The 18,301-nt window shown below is 45.7% G+C and overlaps 1 protein-coding gene across 3 annotated transcripts in view; it reads left to right on the top strand.

Annotated features, from left to right (window-relative positions):
- The window catches only part of ITPR2 (inositol 1,4,5-trisphosphate receptor type 2), a 1,735,249-nt gene that overhangs the window by 1,257,033 nt on the left and 459,915 nt on the right, over positions 1-18,301 (top strand). For all 3 annotated transcript variants that reach the window (XM_078674117.1, XM_078674116.1, XM_078674118.1), the window contains 2 exons: positions 14,888-15,088; positions 17,254-17,364. In XM_078674117.1, coding sequence (XP_078530243.1) covers positions 14,888-15,088; positions 17,254-17,364 — 312 coding nt within the window. The remainder of the gene's footprint in view (positions 1-14,887; positions 15,089-17,253; positions 17,365-18,301) is intronic.

Raw genomic sequence — 18,301 nt, 5'->3', positions numbered from 1 at the left:
ATTCTGTCCTATCCCCTCTGTACTATCTTCTTCTACTTGCACTAGCTCTTCCTCCAACCTCTCCTGACTTACGTTATCCTCTAACTCTGCATGTCCCTTATCCCCCCTTTTGTTTGATTTGTATATAGAGCCTTTTGTTTGTCTGTTAAGAGCGAATCTAATAATTAAACCCTTTAAGATCGTGGATATGGAGTTGAAACTGGCATTGTATGCTGATGATTTGCTAATGTATACAATAAATCCTGATGTAGCAATACCCAGACTATTAGATCTAGCTAAGGAGTTTGGTAATATTTCAGGGTATTCTATCAATGCTGAAAAAACGGAAATAATGGAATGGAATCAGCAGATTAGCTCGATGGGGAAAAAGAATAAAATGAGGTATTTGGGAATCCATCGGGTCAATAAGATTGAAGAAATCCCCAAAACCAATCTAAAAAGGGTCATGAAAGACACAATCGCTCTGTTACAACGCTGGTCCTCACTACCTTTAAATATCTACGGGAGAGTGAACCTCTTGAAGATGATAGTCCTTCCTAAAATTACTTTTTTATTTAATGCTATCCCTTTATCTTTTCCAGTACCTTTAATTAAAAAACTCCAAGGAAAATTCGGTTCATTTATTTGGAATGCCAAAGGTCCTCGAATAGCGTGGAAAAAACTAAGAAGAGGTCTCAAGACAGGAGGGCTCGCATTCCCTGACCTACTGTTGTATTGCCACGCTTTTCATTTTAAGCACTTTAGAACCATGGAGGGCCGTCTGGACGAATCATCGATGGGCTTGCTATTCTCTGCCTTGTTAAAAGATGTACCTCAGGGATTAACTTTTTTCCTGTATAAGTTTGGGGACCCAAATTTTTACAAAAAGTGAGGTTGAAGATCTTGAGGTCAGCTTTGAAAAACTGGGTATTTGTAAGGAACAAATTAAATATTTCTTATTATGCACCGCAGGCACCTATATGGGACTCACCAGGCCTTCCAGCCTGTCTAAATGATCATTTATCCTTACCATTGAAGCAGGCAGGGTTGGAGAGCTGGGGAGACCTGCAGGGAGATGGCCAACTTTTAAGTTGGGATATATTGTCGAATCTAACTAGGGGATCTCTGACGCGGTTTAAATACTATCAGCTATCAGGCTGGTGGGCAACGAGACCTGTGACACCCGGAGAAAACAATCCCCCTAACCCCAAATTTGAAGCGGTAACTAGAAGGGGTAAGTGGAAGAGCCAAATATCTTTTTGGTATTCGGCATTGTTAGAGGGTGAGGATGTTACGGAGGCTGAAATCAGCAAATTGTGGTGCAACGCTTTTACCCCGGCTAGTAGGTCCTTCATGGATTTCTGGCACGACTCTTTCAGGGTGTTAAACGCCGTTATCAAGCCTGCAGCTCTGAAAAGGAATCATATACACACTATGTACAGGGTTTATATAACTCCCAAAAAACTGGCCAAGTTTTCAAACATAGATTACAACTGCCCAAGGTGTGGCCTTCTGAAAGCAGATGATGTACATATGTTCGTAGATTGCCCGGAATTGGTGGAATATTGGAGTAAGATAAGGGAATTTCTAGAAGAAGACCTCTTTTTTTTTTTTTTTTTTTTTTTGAAAAAACCTTTATTTAACAAAGTATGGAAATACAGATTCTCGCCTACAACCCCTCGGGCCGGCCAAGAAAACAGCACAAGGTATAGCATAATACACAGCTCATCAGCCGACAACCAGGGGTCCGGCAGCCATGGTAAGAAATTCGTTAAGTTCCAAACGACAGGATACGAGCGGTTTCATTTTATAACATTCAAACAACAAAAGAAACAAGGCTGCACTCCGATCAGTATGGTCATTGCATATGTGGCAGGAAGAAGCGGTCAGGAAACAATACGGTAGACAGGAGAAGAGTCAGGGAAGGAGGGACAAAACGGGAGCCCAGAGCAAATGGAAATATTGATATATCTGTACATATGAGAGCCGAAGTGTACAGTCAAGGGGAACAAGGAGTATCAGGGGGATCCACGAGGGGGGGTTCACAAATGTCCCCACGGAATGCATTCCACTGGTTCCATATCCTACCCCACTTTCGGGGCCTGCCACGGGAAATGTAGACAATTTTCTCTCTGAACATACACCAGTCCATGTTATCTTCCCACCCAGAAACCAAGGGTGCCCTATGGGACCCCCATAACTGCGCAATGTCCCTCTTCGCGATCATGTTGCCCAGAGTCACCCATTGAGTCTGAGCAACATTACAGTCGGTCGGTTCCCACACATTCAATAGACAGCGCTTAGGTTCAGGTAGCAGCCGAACATTCGTGACTTCATTCATCACTTCATGCACTCCCCTCCAGAAGGACTCAACCACCGGGCACTCCCATACAATATGGAGGAAAGTAGCAAGCATACCACAACCCCGCCGACACAGTCCATCCTCAGAAAAACCCATACGCATCAGTCGGGGACCAGTGACATAGACTCGGTGCAGGACTTTCAGCTGAACAAGTCGCAGGCGCGCCGGAATCGCGACCTCTTTAGGAGAGGACACCGCAGCCTGCCAATCCTCATCGTCTAGCTCCAGCCCATCGGCAGTCCAGGCGCCACGCAAATGGACAAGCAAGTCCGACCGAACATTAATAAGTTTTTTGTAAATAAGAGAAATAGTGCTGTCTGGAACATGACCGTCCAGCACCCTATCCTCCAAAGGGGAACTCTCCGGTACATCAGAACCGGTCGGAAAAACCGACCCAACGGCATGGCGAACCTGAAGATATCGAAAAAATTCCGAGTCATGCAGACCATACTCTTGCTGCAGTTCCGCAAAGGTCTTCACTCTATCCTTAACCCAAAGATCGCTCAATTTACTAATCCCGATGAGGTCCCATCTATCGAACCCCTTCGACGTCCATAATTCACCCAGTCTCTCCGCAGCAAATAAAGGGGTCGCCCTGGTAAGCCTATCCGACCACCCAGTAGCCGCGGTCGCGCTGCTCCAAACCCGCACCGCCACTGCCGTGGGACCCGTCAAGTTCCTCCTAGCACTCCTAGAATAAAATGCCCTATAGTAGTCCCCCCCAGGTAAGAGCCACCGGTCCATTTCGAAAGCCGGGTTCGGGACAGGACCATACATAGCAGGATTCACAGCACTTAACTGAGATGCCCAATAATATCGTCGTATGTCGGGTAAGGCGATGCCCCCGTCATACCAGGGTAGCGTGAGTTTAGCCAGTGCTATACGGGGCCGACCAGCCCACACCAGCTTCCTCTGGAGGCACTCTATTTCACGAAAATAGTGAGCCGGCACCAAATCTAGCGTATTTTGTACGGCATACAGGAACCGGGGGAGGGACATCATTTTAAACAGCGCCGCACGTCCCAAGGGGGAGAGAGGCAGATTACACCACGCCGCAACGTCCGACCGGAGCCGAGCGAGCGGAGGCAGCAAATTCCGATCATAACGCAGCACAGGGTCAAGTGAAATATAAATCCCCAAATATTTAAAGCCATCAATGCAGACCGGGATCGGACATATTCGGGGCAGAGAAAGTGGGTCGCTAGTGAGCGGGAAGATACAGGCCAATTGATAACCAACCCGGAGTTGCGACCAAAAGAGCGCAATACGTCAATAAGAACTCCCAGCGATTTGCGGGGGGACGTCAAATATAACAGGATGTCATCAGCATAGAGAGAGACTCGGTCTTCGAAATCCGGGGACCAGCGTATACCGTTCAGAGAGGGTTCCCACCGAAGCCAGGCGGCCAGCGGTTCAAGCGCAAGCGCAAACAACAACGGCGACAAAGGACAACCCTGCCCCGTGCCACGCCCGAGAGCGAAGGGCGCCGAGGCTCTGCCATTAACCACCACCTGCGCGAGTGGCTGTTCATACAGGAGTTTAACCCAAGTGATGAATTTAGGGCCAAAACCGAACTTGGCGAGGGCGGCCCACAGATACGGCCACTCAACCGTGTCAAAGGCCATCGAAGCATCAAGAGAAACCAAGATGGCCGGCTCACGAAGAGATCCCGCCCTCGCAACGACGCCATGTAAATGGCGAAGATTGAGAGCAGTATTGTGCTGAGGGATAAAACCGGACTGATCCGGGTGAACCAGTCCGCTGATCACCGTGACCAGTCGATTTGCCAGTATTTTTGCCAGTATCTTCGGTTCAGCGTTCAGAAGGGAGATCGGACGATACGATGAGCAACGCTCGCGGGGCTTACCATCTTTATGAATGACCACAATGGAAGCCAACCTCTGGTCCCTGGGAAGAGAACCAAGATCTCGCGAGGCCGCAAACATACGCAACAAATACGGCGCCATTTTGTCCGGACACAATTTATACAACTCAACCGGTATACCATTAGAGCCCGAAGCCTTCCCCGAGCGAAGGGAGCGAATGGCAAGCACAACCTCATCGACGGAAAAATCAGCCTCCATTAACACCTCGTCCGACTCCGAGAGACTGGGCAACACAAGGTCAAGAAAGAAACAAGCACGAGTCCTCCTCCGGGAGGCCGGAAACCGGGGCATATACGACCCGAAAATGCTGAGCAAACACCTCAACTATCTCCACCGGGTCCACGACTCGCACTCCATCATCTCTCTCAATCACTGGCACCACACGATTCAATCTGTCTCTCCTGTCCAGCCACGCAAGCAATTTCCCGGCCTTATCACCCACATCATAAAGTCGCCCTTGCTGCATGCGATGCATAGCCTCAGCAGCGGCAGTCACAAGTGCCCTGTATTCAGTTTGCTTAAGAGCCAAAACATGCAGAATCTCAGGCGTCACTCCAGCCTCCAACCGCCCCTCAAGCATTGCAATCTCAGATTCCAAACGCACCACCTCCTCTTGGTTACGCCGCGTCTCATCGGCCACAAGGGACAAGGTCTGACCTCGGATCACCGTCTTGTAGGCCTCCCACAATGAAACCGGGGAGGAGACAGAACCCTCATTTTCTGCAAAGTAGTAGTCCACACATTTGACCACCTCGGATCTGAGTCTAGGGTTCTGGAAGTGCCACGGATTGATGGGGGCGATACGGCCCCCCGTCCCCAAACCAATGTCTAAGTGAAACCATATCGGGGAGTGGTCCGAGATCCCCCTAGCCAAGTGTCTGATTTCACGCACCGAGGCCAACTGCACCATAGGCACGACAATATAATCAAGTCTCGAGAGGCTTCCGTGAGCCCCCGAATGAAAGGTATACTGAAGTTGGCCAGGGTGCAGCTGCCTCCAACAATCAGCCAACCCAAAGGCATCAAGGAATTTCCCCAACCACAACTGCGATGCAGGGAGGAGCCGGGGGGGGCTACGATCACTCTCACCATTCGCCACTGAATTGAAATCACCACCCAGCACAAGCAGGCCCTCGGGCAGGCCCAGAATGACCTTGCCCAAGTCAGCGAACGTGGTAGACTGCAGTCCAGGCGGAACATATATAGACAATATGGAGATCAATTTCCCCTCCCATCTCCCGGTAACGCCAGCATAGCGGCCCCTATCATCTAACAGTGCGGTATCCACCTCCAAGGGAAGGGAATTCCTGACCAGGATACCAGCCCCCCTCGATCCCGAGGTGAAGCCGGAGTGCGCCACCAGACGATAGCCTCTCCTGTTCAAAGCGTGGCACGTGTTGCCCACCAAATGGGTCTCCTGAAGCAGGACCACATCCGGGGAGCACCTCTTCAAGTATTGCAGCACAATCCCATGTTTTATCTTGTCCCCAAGACCATTAACATTCCAGCTCAAAACTCTAAGCCCCCTACCCCCCATCCCTGAAGCAAACCGACCGCACTCCCCACCTCGAAACAGTCATGTAAAAGCAAGTGATAAACAGAGCACAGCCTCGAACCAAACAAGAAGAAAAAAGCCCCCCCCACCCCCAAGGAACCCAACAGTGTCGAACCCCCCACCCTGCACCCCTGCGGTAGACCAAAAGCCACCCCAACTTGCAGTGTGCCTGTCGCCCCATTAAACTAACCTACAGAAAGAGAGAAAGAAATCCCCAGAGGAGGAAGACCCCTTAGACCCCCTCACACCCCCAGGCAGTCACATAATACTCAAAACACAGTCCGGCAGCCCATGCGATGTAATCCGGCTCGCCAACGTAGACTCACTGCTCCTGGTCCTCCACTCCTCCCTCGGCCCCTCCTGAGTCTTCCGGGCCATCGGTACGCTTCGGTAAAGAGTCCAACCAGTCACTCACCACCTCAGGGCGGTCGAATAAAAAGGCACGCTCAGCATGTTCGATCCTCAGGCGGGCCGGGAAAAGCATGGCATACTTCAGTCCCAGATCCCTGAGGCGCCTCTTCACGCCCGTAAAGCCCATCCTCTGTTTCTGGACGGCTTGCGTGAAATCTGGATAGAAACTTATGGAGGCGTTCTCAAATTTAATGGGCCCAGTGGTTCGCGATGCCTGCAGGATAGCGTCCCTATCGCGAAAGTTAAATAGTCTAGCTATAATAGGCCGTGGAGCGGCACCCAGCTTCGGCTTGCCTCCCGGAACACGATGGGCCCTTTCGACCGCAAAAAATTTACTTAGGCCCTGCGCCGCCAGATGCTTCAACACAAGGTCCTCCACCAGGATATCAACAGGCATATCGGCAGAAGTCTCCGGGACACCAACGATGCGGACGTTGTTGCGCCTGGCCCGGCCCTCAAAATCCTCCAACCGATTGGCAAATAGGTCACAAGTGGTCCGGAGATTACGGACCGTAGTCTGTAGGTCCGAGACATCCGTGGTCAGACTAGCGGTCTTAAGATCAAGAGATTTGACACGCTCGTTAGTTTTCCCAAGGTCCGCTCTGATAAGGGAGACATCAACCGCCACTGTGTCTATTTTAGCAGCCAGGGTTTCATACTGCTGGCCCATGCTGGATTGAATACTCGCAATGGCGCCCATCACGTCTTTCAGGGTAGGCTCCTCGCCATCAGGAGCACCGTCCCCAGCTTCCTCCAGGGCACCACTCGATCCGCCCGGGGAGCCCTTGGGTCGAGTAAAGCGATCAATGGTCTGAGATTGGGTGGCCCCCCCTCGGGACGAGCCTCTTGCGCCGCGTCTCTCGACCACTGTCCTGCCCGTCATGACCGGGGAGAAACTTCAACTGGAATTGCGAAACTCGGACAAAACAGCCTCCGTCGCGGCAGGCACCGAAGTGCGAGGAAAGAAGGGCACAGCACAAGACCAGGCCAGCAGTCGCAGAGGAAGAACTCCAATCGGGAAGTGGGCTAGCACTAGAAGCAGAAACGAAACCGAAAGCACACCAAGGGAAGAGGGCGTGGCCCACCAGCCGCTGTTGTTCAATTGCCACCTGGGTACCTCGGGGACTCGAGCCCCCGGTTGGCATACGTGGTAGGCCCCAAAGTTCAGGTCGCAGTAAGTCCAACGTGCGACGGCCAAAACAAGTCACGAAAAGAGCGCTGGCATCAGCAGGTCGTCAATGAAAGATATCCGTCGTCAGAATCAGGATAGATGACAGGATAGTCGCCGGAGGTGGAAGGGGTCTCGGGAGCTCTTAGCTCACGCGTCCATCTTGGAAACGCGCGAAGCCCCTCCTCGAAGAAGTCCTCTTAATGTCTATATCAGTCCCAAGGTTTACAATAATGTCTGGGCTAGTCACGAACTATCAGGTTAATGATCTTCCCACGAAATTTGTATTTTACATTATCCTGTTAGCAAGGCGTGAGATCTGCAGGGTGTGGAAAGATCCAACTCCCCCCACCTTTGCTAACTGCCTGAGGCAGATTATGATAACGAGCAAATCAGATGTGGCATGTGATCCCAGAAGCGAGACGAATGTTTGGGCGGTTATGGCGGCATGGCAATCTCGATGATTGGTATTCCAATGATTTGTCTGGAGCCCTGCTGGTTCCCCGATCTCCTAAGTAGCATGGGGCGCCCAAAGATCGGCAAAAAGAGGAGTTTGGAGGGGAAAGCAGTGGCAACTTGAGGGTACGGGCAAACCAAATTGCATCTGGTCGAAATTAACAAGGGCCGGTACAGAATGACCAGTGGTGCATGGAGGAGCCAGTTTCCCATCAAGAGTTCCATCTGTGATATATGAGGATTACCAAAAAAGAAAAAAAAAAAAAAGAAAAAACCTGCTTCACAGGCTGTTCTGTCACTGAATGCTCATTCAGGGCTGACACCTGTAATCCAGATCCGCGTCTTCCGGTGTCCAAGGTAAGGATGACTGCTTTCAAAAGCCAAAGGGGTAAAAAGCTCCTTTCTGATGAAATCTTCATGGGGTTGCAGAAAACCAGGAGTCGGGAATACAGGCGAGAAAATCCCAAAAGTGAAGAGTCTGGATCGGAGAGTAGAGAGAGCGTGGAAACAAACAAAGAAACGCTGCTGCACTGTGACAAACCCTCAACTAGAGTGAGGTTTTTTAATTGTAAAAGAACAGGAAAAGGAAATGACATCAAACAGCACATGACAGAAGACATAATGGTTTGGGAAAGTCAAGAAGAAAGCAAGGGAGGAACAGCCATGATTCAAAGAGGAATGAAAAGAGAACAAAACCTAAACTGGACCAGCTGTGCAGCCACCCTAAAAGGCAGCTGCAGCTCCTCAAACAGATGACTGCCATTTTGGAGTTGGAGGTGCAGCAGCCAGGAATTCAAGAGGGAACATATTCAAGTGAAAGACTCATCCAGCCCACAGACTGGTATGGAGTCTTCTAAGCCCCGGAAACCACGGAATTCCGCAAACTACTGTGATTTTCAGACAGCCGAGAAGCTAGAAGCTTTGGACATGACAATGCGGTGTGCCTCTTGGTTCACTATAGAATGAACCAAAACAAATGCCAGTACTGAAACTCATTTGTGAATTATTCCGTTAACGGTAGCAATGCAGATTTTTCAAAGGTGCCTTGAAACATTAATTTCGCAAGAATTTTTTATTTACAAGCTTTTGCTTATTTTTCAATAGATATATGCAAATACAAATAGACAAAACATAAAATAGATATCAAACACGCAAAATTAAATTGATCATCCCTAGCACAACTTCTCATAAGACACCACAAGCATACCGACTTCTCTTACATCCAATCATAGTTGAGGCAAGAGTCATAATCCCACCCAAAGGGCGTCCACATTTTTTCAGCTTCCTAGCTGGTTTGTGAAATTGGACAAACCCTTCGACTACTGGGTTGTTACCGCATAGCCATGTCTTCTGCAAGCAGATGATATCAGCATACTTTGCCACGTGGTTTAAACTATCCATCTTCATTTGGCCTCCCAACCCGTTAATATTCCATGGAATTAATCTCAGGCTATGCGACAACTCGGTGTCCTAATCGATTTCACTAAGACATCCTGACTCATTCAGTCCCCATGAGCTTGAACTTAGGGTACTATTATCCAGACCCCAACTGCCCCAATTTTTATAGACCTCCAAATTCTCCACTGCTATGGTAAGGTTTGCCTTCTCCCCACACCCCCCTAATACCAACTTCACCTGTCGTTCCCCCAAACCTGCATGGCATCTCAAGAACCCTCCCTCTCGCTGTTTCCCTTCTTCAATTTCTACTAAAGAAATTATCCTTATACCCTCTTTTAGTATTTCCTTCTCAGCTTTCTGAATTGCAGCCTTAACAAGTCCTGAGTAGACTTGGACCTTTCTATATTCTACACCTTGATTATTGCTACTAAACTCTACCTGTCTCAAATCCTTTGTACTAATTTCTTTTAAACTTGGACATTTTGCAAAGGAAAATAAGAGTTGGGATTGATTTAAAGATACTATCTTCCTTTGTTTTTTCCTCCAACCTCTTGGACTGTAGGTTTAAAGTGTATCCACAGTTTGTTCTTATTGGTCTTAGCTGGGCGTTTTTTCGTCCCACCCGCCTCTTCCCTGCTATTTGTTCTTTCTAGGAAGTGTATTCCCTCTACTTCCACCAACGACTCTGTCTGCTAAACGTCTCGGTGGTTCTTTCTCACTTAAATTATTTCTATTGTTTTTTAACACTTCTCCTCCCTACAAGATTTACGGGTGTAATTGACGGGTGTGATTTTCCCTTCTGCGACAGCTTCCCCTCCTACAGAACCGGGTTGCCTCTTTATTTGCCTTCTTTCCCTTTTATTATTTCGCAGCGTTCCAGCATCCTGATTGTGTGCTCTAGTCTTAAATCCATTACCCTCCCCTTTTATAGAGGCCTTCTTTCTGCCATATATACGCGGTGGCCTTTTCTGAGGGTACCTAAAAGGTTGTTTTTTTTGGCCAAGAGAACTCTCCCCACTTCCTTATCAACATTGGCCATTTGGAGATATACACCTCATGCTGGGTTCCACTTTCCACTGTGTCTCCTGTAATCCTCTCAGTATGGCCTTCTATTATGGTGTCTTGTACTGGTCTAATCATTGCTGGCATTTGCCCCCTTATCCCCTGTAGTTCTTCTATTATATTTTTAAATTGTATTTCATGATTTTTTAACAGGTTAATATTTAACACTGAAACTTCTAGCAGTCCTTGCAACATTTTCTGTAGCATCAACAATGTCCAGCATGGAGGCTGAAGATGATGTTGTAATGTCCAAGACCAGCGTACCATTCCGTAGTATTTCATTTAATGAGTCTATGAGCTTGGGGCTTTGGTTTCCTGCCTCCATACTTCTGTCGAACGAAGTTCTTGATGCAGAATTTGACAGGTTAATGCGGGCCCCCCGTCTTTGGATCCATTCCCTACCGATCCCTCGTCCTCACCCCCTAACGAGGAAAAGATCCAGGGTGAAGATGAAAGACTTGGTTCCATGGGAGGGTCAATAAGACTTAAGTTACTCTGAATAAGGGAGGAATCCACAATCACCGCGGCCTTCTCTGCGCTTTGTGGCTCCTTATTACTTTCTTGGGCTTGACATTTTCCCGGTGTAGGTGCCCTTTTGAAGTGCTTCCCCACAAAGTCCTTTATTGATTTGGAGACTAAGCCGCCTTCTTTCCCACTGCCTTGCGGTTTATTCACTGCGAAGGGTTTCTTAATAATGTTCTTCACCTCCCTACTATCATTTTTCGCGGAGGTTGTAACGTGCACCCCTTTGGGCCCCCTTCAGGCCCTTCTTCAATTGACGCCACCTCAAGCTCAACTATTTGGTTCAATAGGTCCTTGCATATTTTCCTTGGCTTTGCCTTTCTTGGCGCCATTCCAAACTCCTCCTTGTATAAACTGTATGACTGTATACTACTTCTATTCTGTGGGTTTTCCAAATTAAAACAAAATTTGCTATCAGGCAACAGGATTTCCTCCTTAAAACCTTCAGATCAGTGTTCACTAACACAGTATGAACTTTGTGTCGCGCCTCTTCTTGCGCTTCCTAAGCTTCTTATACTCGAGCCCGGGTCTGGGATAAACTTAAAACCAATATTAAAAGAAAAAGTTTCAAAACATTCTTTTTTTTTTTTTTTTTTTTTTTAAAGCACTTACCTCCCCTGTGTGCTGACTGGCTGACTGTGGTTTCTTCTGAGTGTGCTAATTAAATCTTTGCAAGATGCAGGTCTTGGCAAGTTTTGGCTCCAGCCTGCCCAGACCTCACTAGACCACCTAAAACAGGCGTCTTTCCTGATGAAAATACTTCCTCTGCGGGTTTCACAATGCACCACTGCAGACGCACTCCAAGAGCCCCAACACACACACCTGGCCAAACTTTAGCTATAGAGGGCCAAGAGCTGAAGGTTCCTGTCGGATCATATTCGAATCTCGGGCGAGGCAGTCCAGGATCTCAGTGGTGAATGACAGAGGCCAACCTGACGTGCAATAGTCCATTATCTTCCCCTCTACATAGAGATTTCAGGTGTGACAGACGTGTTGTCTCTGGATTGATAAGGTCACCTGGCGGATGTGAAGATCCGAAGCCTTTGATCAGCATGACCACATCAATCTTCTGGAGCTGTGGGCCATGTGCCTTGCCTTCAAGATGTTTCTGCCTTTAAACCAGAAAAGGTCTATCCAGGTCTTAACAAGCGACATGGTTGCCATGGCGTACGGATAGAAGGAGGGCAGTGTGAGGTCTTGTGTGCTCTGTTTTAAGACTCATCAGGTTTTGTGATGACTGGTCTGATATGGAATTTTCCAAGCTGGTCAGCCACCTGGTGGGCACTCTCAACATCAGAGTGGAGAAGCTCAGCCAGGATCAACTTGCCTCTAGGGATAAAGAGAGGTTGGATCCCAAAAAAGCCCTTAGTTTCTTTATTGTAAGGACTGAGGTGCACGACCTGAACAATCAACTTTGCTATGTCAGTACCAATAAAGGAAGGCAGTCCAGAACACAACCTTTACTTCCCAAGGCCTTCTGGGAGTAAGACTATGGAATCTTGGGAAGGCAGGATGGCCCCAAGAAGAAATAAAATGAGAAATATATATCCAGTGAAAGGAAGGTAAGAAAATAGTGCCCAACATGTGAAAATAGGAAGCTGCAACTCCAAAACTGGAGCTGTGGCGTTCCTGTCATGCAAATTGTCAGATAACGGGCCGCTGAGTAGGTATGCCGTGTGCCCGACACAGAAAGAGAGCAGGCGCCACGACACACACCTGTGATTTCAAAATGGCAACAGCGGGCCGCCGTGCAGCACTGCGACACGCCCGAAGAATAGAGGGAGGCACCGCGGGCAGTATTGTGACCCGCCAGGAAAAAGCAGGCAGCACCGGCGGCTGAATCACGGTCCGCGGTGCAACAACTACAGCCTGGGTAGAGAAGATGCACAGCCTGCCAGCCCCTGTCTGAGTGCTGAACCAGGGCGCTCATACCAAGCACAACGCTGTTAAGGCAGCATTGTGATTGGTCAGGCGATTCTGGGTGGCCGAGTGCTTCCTGCCGAGAGGAGGACAGAGAAAGAAGAAGCGGCGGTCGACGTAAAGAGGTAAGTGCTATTTTTTTTATTATTATTCCACCTGCCCTCACCACACTGACACTTTCTCCACCCTACTCTGCGCTATGCCACTCTACGACACTGCACTCTACGCCTCTCCATGACACTCTACTGCACTTTACGCAACTCCCTCTATGCCGCTCCATGCCAATTTACTCCATCCTACTCTGACACACTAGATCACTATACGCCACTCCACACCACTCCACTCTACGACACGCTATGCTTCTCCACTCTAGGACACTATTCCTAGCCTCTGTGCTCTATAACACTTCATCCACTCCATGGCACTTTACTCTACAACACTCTATTCCACTCTACTCCACTCCACGCCCCTCCACTCAACAATACTCCACACTCTGTGCCACTCCACTCTACAACTCTCCACTCTGACACTCTAAAACACTCTACAACACTCTACTCTACCCCCAATCTATGCCCCTATACTGTACTCCATGACACTCTACTCTCTCTCTAAGTCACTCCACGACACACCATGTAGACTCCAGTGTAGTGTACTAGACACTGTATTCCACTCTGACACTATATGCCACTCCACAATTCACTCCGTGCCTCTCCACCCTATGCTCCCCCACTCTATGCCCTTCCACTCCACTCTACTCCCTTCAAGACATTCCACTTTACCCCAGTCCCTGCTACGCTACTCTATGCCACTCCATTCTATGACACTCTACTCCACTCTGCAGCCCTCCACTCTACGCCCTTTCGCTCTACTCCCTCCATGACACTCCACACCACTCTACGACAGTCTGCGTCATTCGATGAAACTCCAAGACACTCTACTGTATTCCACTCTACAAAACTCTATGCCACTCCAAAACACTTCACTCTACGACACTACAATCTACAGCACAACACAACACTCCGCTCTACGGCACTCATTTTAAGCCATGTTAAACCACCAACACCCTGGTGTACAACATGGCTAAAACACATTGACAAAACAATAGCTGTTGCATGGGAAAAACCTATTGACTCTGCCCATGCTTATTTTAAAAGTTATGCAGTAGCCTAGATGAGTGGAGTTATTTGAAGTTATTCGAAACCATCACTATTTGGACAAAGTAAGGGATTTATTCCGCATGTCAAATCTCTAAAATATACCTTTGCTAAAGGAAGGAGTCCTAGTAATGTGTTACTGCTGCAGAAAGATGAAGATGGCAGGAGATGACAGCATGGAAAATAATGTGTCCGAGCTCTAAGAAGGTGTGTGCACATTCTGTGAGGACAGCTGGCAGATGATGAAAGACTGATGTGTGCTTATGTGTTCCCAGCCTTGCTTCTGCGTGCTCATCAAGTTGCCATTTCAGCGAATAAATAGGCCTCAATAAAACAAGTTAATGGAAACAATTGTCCTGTGCATTTACACAGTTTCCTAAAACAATGTGACTGTTGAATTGATCATTAAGACTATTGTAGGGCGCAGGTAAGTGAAAAAATCACCGATAACTGCCTTTCAGATTCCACAAGATAGTCACTTTAGAGAGGAGCACAATTTGGCCTTGCATTGCCTGAGAGTATATCACAATGAAGGGTTTTAACTCGTTTGCAACCTGTTAAATGTTTGTCTATAACCTCTGCACATACAAAAACAACCTGCATAAAACATTTCTGAACATCCACATGGAGAAATCTGCTATTTATTCCTGTATTAAGAGATGGCAGGCATTATAACACACTTGAAGTTCTGCCTTGCATGCACATAGGGCCCCTCCATACGTAATGTTGGCAGTGGGTGACATATTATACTTGCATACATGTACCTCTACTTATTACATATACATTTGCGTATGCGTCTTAGAGTGAATAGTGCATTTCTATATGATGAAAAACATAATGTGTATATGTAAACAGATCCTCTATGTTTCTGGTTAATTTGTTTCTGTCACGGTTGCTGCTGTTTGTCATATTCCTCTTTGATAATCTTACTGCTACTCTGATCCCCTTATCTCTCATGGTACTTTGTATTTGTACTGGCCTGGAGTAAACCTAAAATGATCTCTTCTCCTGTAGAACTTCCTGAGAAATCAAAATAATAAAACAAACTACAATTTGGTTTGCGAGACCCTTCAGTTTCTGGACTGTATTTGTGGGAGTACAACTGGTGGTCTGGGTCTCCTGGGCCTGTACATCAATGAAAGGAATGTGGCACTGATCAACCAAACACTCGAAAGCTTGACGGAATATTGCCAGGGTCCTTGCCATGAAAACCAGGTAACTACAACAATGACTTTGTTTGAATTGATTATTTATGTGAATATCGTGACTACTAAGATCAGGGGTAATCACAGAGCTCCTATCTGTTAAATTTGCTTTGCAGCGGTTTGGCTACAGTATGGCCCAACGAATGTATGCTATGCTGAGTTACTAGCGCCAGGATGCCTGTCAGGTGATAGTGTGCTCTAGAAATTCAATAAATAAATAAATTTAACTGGGTGAGGAAGTGTCTTATTTTTGAAACTGTTTTGCCGGTTCAGGAAATCCTTAGAACATGTATGGAAAATATGCTGAAACACAAAATCTGCATTAATTACAAAAACAAACATTTTGGCATTTTTTTTAAGACAAAAGTTTTTATTCCAGGTCATTGAAAAGGTACAATTGATTACATTGAACATATCAACAGACACACATTAAAATATATTGATACAAGTATTTACTGAAACTCGGTCATGAATATTGTCCAAAAGTTTTAATATTCTAGGTTGCGGGCAGTCACCAAATATACCCTATAACCCCATGTTTAAAATGGGGGGCAAGAGCAGATTTTCAACGTCTCCTGTATTGGGGTTTTATTTTATTCTTTGGAGCTGGAAGGCCTTATGGGATCATGGCAAAACGGACCAGACTCTTTTGATGTCCAAAGGGAGTCAACTCACATGTTAAAAGTGTACAAAGCACACTGTGGTCCTTTTACAGCAAGCTTTTCAAGCGCACATTTACTGATTTATGCTGGTGTTGTTGTGAGTAGATACGATAATTTCCCATATTTGATTAGTCAAACTAATGTGCCGCTTGAGCTCACTTAATTCATGGATAGAGAGTATTCTTAAAATAAATATGGATGTCTTCATATCCCAAAACTACTCAAGTAAAGTAAACATTGGGAGCAAATCCGAACACCAGTGGGGCATAGCACCCTTTCCACCATTTGCAGTCATCACCAGCCTAGATTACCTGAATATATTAGCCTGTTTGTTAGGGAGGGGCTTAGTTGTTTTAAGGTCAAACACCATATTGGTGAGATATATAAATGCTGAACTATAAGGTTTCTTATTTATCTTGGAACTATAAGGTGGCAGCGACAAAACCTTGTAGACCTTCAAATGCCACTGGTCAAGATAGAAAGTCTTACACCATTTATTTTTTTCAATCTAACTGGTTGATGATGTAGGTAAGATGGGGTAACTCCTCAGCTCACAATCTAGGTTGATATTGTGTCAAACGTTATAGAGATACCAGAGAATTCTCAATGTAGTGTTGCTGCTTTTGGCTTATAATTATATACAATTGATATACAATCCTACAGTATGGTTTCATGTTTGAATTTAGCTCCACTCCTCACTGTTTCTTGCTGTGTAATTCTCTAAAAAATAAATATGGAGAATTTTAAGACAAGCCAGTTGTAGAGAAGAATGATTATAATTTGTAATAATAATTCATTATGTATTAGCACAAATCCATGACCACTTCTCCAGCACATTATACGATTTGTGAAAAATCTATTTTAAGACCCAATAGGCAACAAGATAGTTTTTATATATAATCCTTTGTTAAATAATCTGTTGGGGCATCTTCATTTGATGCTATAAAGATGTCACACTAGGAAGTCATTGTTACCAGTCAATAAATAGCTTTATTTTTCTTGATCTACAAATCTCCTTCAGTCAAAATCATGGTGCCACTATCCATAAAGCTACTATGAAATTGATCCTATTATTTTACATTTGAATTGAGACAGCAGAGCAGGAGCTATGTTTCTGGAAAAATCCTACAGTCAGCAGTCATTAGTTTATTGCTTTACATAGCTCCTAAAAGTTTATACTACTTTTTTGCAAACAAATGTCTGGCAACCCAACTTCTGGACATATGTTTTCTCTCTGGAGCATTACCTGGAACTTTCACATGACCCCTTACTAGTTTTTACTACAGTTTTCCTGCTAGGAAGGTGAGCAAACCAGATAGGCCATGCCATTAAAATGTTTGCTACTTATGTGTGTGAGTGAGTATTTGCCTTTCTGAAGTCCCATGTTTGTTTCCTTTGTTCATCTTTTTCATGTATTTGTTTAGAATATGGTGTAGGCATCATTAGAGCTGATAGCTATGAAATATAGATGAGTTAATGCTTTCTATTGATTTGAATTTCAATGTTTTTACAGACCTGCATTGCTGCTCATGAGTCTAATGGAATTGATATTATTATAGCATTAATACTCAATGACATTAATCCCCTTGGGAAATACCGCATGGACTTGGTACTACAACTTAAGGTACAGTGTGTATTCTGACTCATATGAAATGCATCACTGGTGTAATCGTGTCTTGTATTAACATGTTGTTTATTGATGGACACATTCCGTAATAAGCATATTAAATTTCAATAAAATTCCAGATGATATGTACATTACTCTTTAGAGCCAAAAGCATGCGGATAATTCAAACACAATTAAATTTAAGCACTTCTTACTCATTGCAATAAACCCTTTCCCTGTTGGGCTGTTTGCACACCTCTGTTGTTTAAACACATGTAACTCTTTTCTCTCTTTATGCACCCATACAAACTATATGTTTTTTCAGAACATTGAGGGCTGTATATTCATGCAAAGCCAGTGTCAATGTCTCATTGTAGCCTGAACATAGAACGAAAAATGTTGAGATATTGCTATTGATTGCTGTTTTGTTGTTTTTGCCCAATGGACGAAATCATTAAAAAATGTTTACCTCACTGCTTGGGGTCTGCCAGTACCAAATATGTGTGGGTTTACGTACACACAACATTTTGGGATACTATGTCCCCACTCTGATCTGTGACTGAGATTCTGAAATGTTTACCTAAATTACGACGTAATAAAGAAATCTCCTATATTAACCACAACATATACTTCACTTCACACAGATCTCTTATAAATTGAAATAGTATAGGATTTATAAGCTTTGCCCTGAAGAAGCGAGGTCTCTCAGGAAACTCGTCTTAGCTTTGATAATATAAAGTTGAGGAATTTTGTGAATTAATGAAATCTTAAAGGGATTTGTAGATATTAAGGACTATGAGAAAACTTAACATTACATCCTATGTTACTTGCCATAAGACTGACTGGATATTTATCACGTTTATAACAGATTTACTCATCTGCCAAACTCTAAATCAAGCCCTAAGTTTTGAATCAAGAATGAAAATTGTATAAGAAACAACCTGCATCACTGTTT

The sequence above is a fragment of the Lissotriton helveticus genome, chromosome 1_1 (genome assembly GCF_964261635.1).
Source record: "Lissotriton helveticus chromosome 1_1, aLisHel1.1, whole genome shotgun sequence".
Classification (NCBI taxonomy): domain Eukaryota; kingdom Metazoa; phylum Chordata; class Amphibia; order Caudata; family Salamandridae; genus Lissotriton; species Lissotriton helveticus.
Note: the sequence above shows the minus strand (reverse complement) of the source record. Positions and strands in the feature narration are given on the sequence as shown.